Source organism: Megalobrama amblycephala, linkage group LG12 (assembly GCF_018812025.1).
Source record: "Megalobrama amblycephala isolate DHTTF-2021 linkage group LG12, ASM1881202v1, whole genome shotgun sequence".
Lineage (NCBI taxonomy): Eukaryota > Metazoa > Chordata > Actinopteri > Cypriniformes > Xenocyprididae > Megalobrama > Megalobrama amblycephala.
In genome coordinates this window covers 13,720,384-13,727,559 of record NC_063055.1, presented here as the reverse complement: position 1 = coordinate 13,727,559, position 7,176 = coordinate 13,720,384, and the positions used below count along the sequence as shown (strand labels likewise).

Below are 7,176 nucleotides of genomic sequence, written 5' to 3'. Positions count from 1 at the left end.
TGCATGTTTCAAAATTTTGAAAATGACTTAAACCTAAAAATCATCATTTATTCACATCATATTCCAACCCATGTGACTTGAAGGGATTGTTCACCCAAAAATTTAATTTCTGTCATCATTTACTCACCCTTAAGTTGTTCCAAACCTGTATGAATTTCTTCGTTCTGCTGAACACAGAAGATATTTGGAAGATTGTTTGTAACCAAACAGATATTGGAACATAAAATATGTTAAATATGATGTTAGGGACTGAGTACCTCAGTCCATGCTGACTTTCCTAGAATTTAAATGTGCTGCATCAACATTTTTCATGATTTCTCCTCACATGTAAAAGAAGAAAGTCTTACAGGTTTGGAACAATGTAAATCAGTGGTTCTCAACCAGGGGGTCGGGACCCAGTAGGGCTGCAGAATGACTACTTAAAAGTATTTAAATTATTATTATTAATAAAATTAATATCATTAATATATTAAACAATCAAGCTTAATTAAAAACACAGTCAAGATGTAAACTAAAATCACATTTCTTTTTCCCCTCTCAATATACTGTTGGATTTTTCCTGAGTCAAAAAGTCTGAGAATCACTAAATGATATATGAAGAGTTCCATTATGAAAACCTCTAAGTGCCATCTGAAATTTTCATCTAAAATGATCATTTTTATCAGGCTCCTGTGTTTATTTCACTTTAATGGCAATGAAAAGGACTTATTGATTGCCGTTAAAGTGACATTACTGAACCTAAACATAGGAGCCTAATAAAAACGCTCATTTAGAAGAAAATTTCAGATGGCACTTAAAGGCATTTGCATCTGAAGTCTTCATATATACTTACTGTTTGTTTACAAATTTAAAGGGATACTTCACCTGAAAATGAAAATTCTGTCATCATTTACTCACCCGCAAGTTGTTCCAAATCTGTATAAATTTCTTTGTTCTGCTGTACACAAAGGAAGATATTTTGAAGAAAGTTTGTAGCCAGGCTGCTTTGGGGCACCATTGAAAAAAATACTATGGAAGTCCATGGTGCCCCAGAACTGTTCAGTTTCTCACATTCTTCAAAATATCTTCCTTTGTGTTCAACAGAACAAAGAAATTTATACAGGTTTGGAACAACCTGAGGGTTAGTAAATGATGACAGAATTTTTATTTTTGGGTGAACTTTCCCTTTAACATTGTTTTCAACTCCAATCCAGTAGGTGGCGCTAGACAAATGAGAGTAATTCGACAACTGCTGGATTACACAGGAGTGAAACAGTTCCTCTTTGCGTGGACGCTCACATGGAGAGCACCATATGAGTGAAAAAACAACCTCTCCGCTTGTAGTAAGTTCAAGATATAAATAATTTAAACAATGTAATGAATCCGTCTGTAAATTCGGTTAGCGTCATGCTGTCACTAACATTGTAATGTTTTTAAACTCACCATTCTGCCTGCTGCATAACACGCTAGTTAACAGTGAGACAAATTGACGCATGTGTACTGCTGACAGAGATGCACTATGGTGAAAAAGAAGCTTTAACATTGGCAACACCATGGCTCTGTTTAAAACCACATTAAACCGTCTGTCTAGTCAACATTATATATTATATATACCATTCATGAATGAATCGTTATTTTGAGTCGGAACTTTTCAGTTAATTGGTTGAATCTATTCTTATAACCAGTCTAAACAATTCGTTCACGAAACACTTCAAAATTACACTTTTTAGCTGAATCATTAGACTTATGAAATTACAAATAAATTACAAGATACATACAGTTCAGTACTTTTATAACATAAAGGGTTTTCCTTTTTCCAGTTCTTTCTAAAGGGTTTATGTATAATTTAATTTAATGTAAAAAATCTGGTCTGCAAACAGCCCATTCTTTTTATGTATATGGTATTTTGTTGGATAATGTATCTTATAATTGTGTAATGTTTTTACATTACAAAATGTCATTCTGAAAATAAAAAAAGCACATCGAATACACACATTTCTATTAATATCACTTTCTAAATCCAAATATGATGACATCGTTATGCCATAACATAAAAGATGACACCGTTAATTCCTAAAGATCAGATTTGTTTGTAGCCTTTTAAGATCAAAAATGCTGTCTAGGTAGGCGGCTCACAAGGTTTTGAATCATCAATTTTACATCATCAGTTTTTTTTATTGCTTTTAATTTAGGTTCTGTATATGCTGCTTTCTGGAGTACTCTGTTTAACCTGGTCATAAGGACATCAACCAGACCTGACTCATGGCAAATGATAAGGATGTAGGTGCTGTGGGGAGCATTCTCGTCAACCCGAAGCAGGACCTGACAACTCGCTTTAGAGCACTTTTTACTCTCCGCAACCTTGGTGGAGCAGAGGCCATTAAATGGATCAGTGAAGCTTTTGTGGATGAATCTGCACTTCTGAAGCACGAGCTGGCATACTGCCTCGGACAAATGCAAGACGAGCGGGCCATTCCTATCCTAGAGACGGTCCTGAAAGACACTAATCAAGAGCCAATGGTCAGACATGAAGCAGGTGAGGATTACAGAGAGTCATTTTCTTTCATTTTTTTTCTTGGAGAAGTCATATTTATTGTTTTTATTATATTTTCAATTTTAGGAGAAGCATTGGGAGCCATTGGAAATCCCAAAGTCTTAGATTTATTGAAGAAATATGCAGAAGATCCAGTTATTGAGGTATAGTAAACCCATATAACCCATCTATTCCCCGTTCATTGTTACACTATCTCTAGAATAGAGGTGGGGGATCGTTACAACATAGTATTGTGATATTTTGCATAGGTATATTGTATCAATATACACGCATGCCATGTATAGATCTTTTCATGGTGTGAATTTTGGCTTGGGATTGCAAATGTTGTGCTATATCACAATGAAAATAATCACATAGTGCCATCTAGTGGCCAAGTGTTATGTTTTTAAGTAGTATGTTAATGGGAAATGTATGTATCTTCCTAAAACAACAATATAAATTTGATTCAGCACATAATTACATTTCATAACTGAAAAGGAGCATAAAGCATATTGTCACCTTTGACTTGTTCATTAGGGTGTTAATAAAAACAGCTTAGAACAATATGTATTCAAATACATTGAATTGAGTGGGAAAACATTGAAATGTACAATCGTTTTTATTTGACAACTGTAATTTCTGTTAGAAATATATCTAAAATAGAAGGAACTAAAATATTGGGACAAAGGAGATGGATATGAAGATGAGAACAGACAAATTTATATTATTAAAGGTGCCCTAGATTCAAAAATTGAATTTACCTCGGCATAGTTAAATAACAAGAGTTCAGTACATGGAAATGACATACAGTGAGTCTCAAACTCCATTGTTTCCTCCTTCTTATATAAATATCATTTGTTTAAACGACCTCCGAAGAACAAGCGAATCTCAACATAACACCGACTGTTACGTAACAGTCGGGATCATTAATATGTACGCCCCCAATATTTGCATATGCCAGCCAATGTTCCCAATATTATGAAAGGCATTAGACAAGGGCAGAACGTCTGGATCTGTGCAGAGCTGAATCAACAGACTAGGTAAGCAAGCAAGGACAATAGCGAAAAATGGCAGATGGAGCGATAATAACTGACATGATTCATGATAACATGATATTTTTAGTGATATTTGTAAACTGTCTTTCTAAATGTTTCGTTAGCATGTTGCTAATGTACTGTTAAATGTGTGTTAAAGTTACCATCGTTTATTACTGTATTCATGGAGACAAGAGCCATCGCTATTTTCATTTTTAAACACTTGCAGTCTGTATAATGCATAAACACAACTTCATTCTTTATAAATCTCTCCAACAGTGTAGCATTAGCCATTAGCCACGGAGCACAGCCTCAAATTCATTCAGAATCAATGTAAACATCAAAATAAACACTGTACTTACGCGATTAGACATGCTGCATGACGAACACTTTGTAAAGATCCATTTTGAGGGTTATATTAGCTGTTTGAACTTTTTTTTTATGTTGTTTAAGGCAAGCACGAGCTCTTGGGGCGTGGAGCACCAGATTTAAAGGGCCACACACCTTGAATCGGCTCATTTCTAATTATGCCCCAAAATAGGCAGTTAAAAAAATGAATTAAAAAAAATCTATGGGGTATTTTGAGCTGAAACTTCACAGACACATTCAGGGGACATCTTAGACTTATATTACATCTTTTAAAAAAAAGTTCTAGGGCACCTTTAAATTAGTGATGGGCAGATCGAGGCTTCATGAAACACTGAAGCAGTTGAATCAAATGTGCCCTAATGATTCGAGGCTTCGAAACAATCTTGACACCCGTCTCCACGGTGACCCCTAGTGGTCAGAACAGTGCAAATGCAACAAAACTCAGGCCAAACATGCATTAAAAATACCCTTTAACAAATGTATTGCAAAATTTTTATTTAAAGTAAAATCAATTAAATGGAATTAACTAATCATCTAATAAGATTAAATATAGAGTGTCTGTATAATATGTGTTCTTTTATCAATTTTAAAGGCTTGTTTCTCTGTTCCATGGCTCAAGCTAAACAGGCCAATAAGAGATTAATAACTACCATTATTAATTTTAATTATTCTAATGTATAATTAAAACATCTACAAATGTATAAAACTGATCGGAGATCAGGTAAAACCATAGGGTAAAGCCCTAGACACTTGTTCAATAGTTCTCAGTGAATCTGCATGATTCATGGGTTCACTTTATCATCGCCCTCTACCGGTGAACCATTGAAATTTCAAACTGTTTTGAAATGTTTCGAAAAGGTGATGACGTAATGAAAGCCTCGTTTACTAAAATCACATGACTTTGGCAGTTTGATACACGCTCCGAATCACTGATTCGAAACAAAAGATTCATGAAGCTTCGGAGCTTCATGAAGCGGTGTTTCGAAATCGGCCATCACTACTTTAAATCAAAACATGTGGACAAAGTTTTTCTTTGGTGACATTTGCAATTGCAAAAATATTGTTATTGCAATATCCAGCATATCACAAGATGTTTAAAATTGCAATAATATGGTATTGTGGTTTAAGAATGGTGATAATATGGTATTGTGGGACCTCTGGTGATTCCCACTCCTACTCTACAATATCCTGCCGCACATTTGTTTTGTAAAGGTGGCAGAAACATGCCAGCTGGCAGTCCGGAGGCTGGAGTGGCTCATGAATGGTGGGGATAAGACAGCAAACGGGACAGATGAGAACCCCTACTCCTCTGTGGACCCCGCACCCCCAGCCCCAAGAAAAAGTGTCCCGGAACTGAGGGCGCAGCTCTTAGACGAAAGCCTGTCGCTGTTCGATCGCTATAGAGCTATGTTTGCCTGAGGAATCTTGGGACTGAAGAGGCTGTTCTGGCTCTTGGAGATGGTGAGAAAGATTTGAACTGAGCTCTATCTAAACATGATGCTAGGTCACATCAAGAACGTTTGAACAAAAGTTAAAAAAAAAAAAGAACCGGATGATTTTTCACATGGTTTTTAGTTTTATCCTGGCTGATCTTTATTCTAGACTTGCACGCAAACTGCATTGCAATCATTTCCCAAAATGTCATTTATGTGGAAATATTACAAGTCTGTAAACAGGACGTTAACACAGGCCAGACACACTGAACACAGATGCAAACAGGAGAACAGAAAGTAGCAGAGCAATAGAGAAAATACTGTACCAGGCACAACTAGCTTATTGTTTGCGGTACTTGATATATTGGAAGAAAAATATAAATATTGCATTGGGGGTGTGGGTTTATATAAATGTATCTCTGAAGGGAACTGTCTTCAAAAAAAAAAAAAAAAAAAAAAAAAAAAAAAGTTTAAATGGCATTTTTCTTTCCTCTTGGCTCCATAGTGTTTATAAGTGCAGTGCTGCTTTGTGTACAGGGGTAACCGCTGCTGTTCCATAAGCGCCACCTACTGGCAGAGAGTCCAGCTGTTGTTTTTGTTCAGGTGTCTTATGTAGCATCATTTCACAAATCTAAAGTCAGACCATTCTGTTTTTGCTTTAAATATTGAAACGACTCAATCTAATTTAAATCAAAAACATTTGCCAACGTGACATGTATGTAGCATCTTTGTTTGGATTGTGATTAAAATGTAGTGGTTATCTCTTATTTCAAATGGCTACAAAATTTTTTAGAGCAAATAAACAAATACATTTTCTAAGAAAAAATTTGCAAGCGGTATCAGAATTGGCCAATTTTCTTGTAAAAAAAGAAAAGAAAAATCATGATCACTAGTTCTTGTATGAAGTCTCTTATCCTGACCAATGATCAAAAATACAATAAAAACAGACATGTGAAATATTACAGTTTTAAATAACTATTCTATTTCAATATATTTATATAATATATAACGTTATTTAGCTCTGTAATGGCAGAATTTAATTTCCAGCATCATTACTCCAGTCTTCTTCAGTGTCACATGATCCTTCAGAAATCATTCTAATATGTTGATTCTCAAGAATAATTTCTTATCATCATCAATGTTGAAAACAGCTTAATTAAGTTACTTTAATATAATAAGTTTTAAGCTGCTTAATATTTTTTGTGGAAACCGAGATAAAACATTTTTTAGGAGTTTTTGAAGAATAGTTAAAATATACTTTGTGACATAATTTGTCACTTTTGATCAAGTGAATGTTTCCTTGGAAAAAAGTAATAATTTATTTAAAAATTTCTTTTAGGTCTTCAGTGCAGCAGTGCCTTGTTCCGCCATGAGATCGGTTATGTCTTGGGTCAGATCCAACACGAGGCCAGCATCCCACAGCTGCAGGCAGCTTTGGAGAAGACGGATGAGAACGCCATGGTCAGACACGAGTGCGCCGAGGCGCTGGGCTCCATCGGGAAGGAGGCGTGTTTACAGATCCTAGAGCGCTACAGGAAGGACCAGGAGCGGGTGGTGAAGGAGAGTTGTGAGGTGGCGCTGGACATGCTGGAGTATGAGAACAGCTCGCAGTTCCAGTACGCAGACGGACTGCTCAGACTGCAAAGCGCTCAGTGAAACCTTTTACGCACGTTAATGTTTCACAGCCGATCCGTATTTCAAACTCTAGTGAAAGCATTTTGGATGCTTTTCAAATATTTAATATAACGTTACACTGTTTTTTTCAGATAAATCTAAAAAAGTCCTTCCTTGAAGACCTTTACATAATAAAAGCATTTATTTGACCACA

General features: G+C 35.7%; 1 protein-coding gene across 1 annotated transcript; it reads left to right on the top strand.

The window, feature by feature from the left end:
* The first annotated feature begins 1,173 nt into the window (after positions 1 to 1,173).
* dohh (deoxyhypusine hydroxylase/monooxygenase) lies at positions 1,174 to 7,176 on the top strand. The gene is given in 6 exon segments (XM_048210611.1): positions 1,174 to 1,322; positions 2,172 to 2,515; positions 2,600 to 2,676; positions 5,128 to 5,326; positions 5,329 to 5,376; positions 6,688 to 7,176. Coding segments are annotated over 5 exon segments (915 nt in total). The 5' UTR covers positions 1,174 to 1,322; positions 2,172 to 2,241; the 3' UTR covers positions 7,005 to 7,176.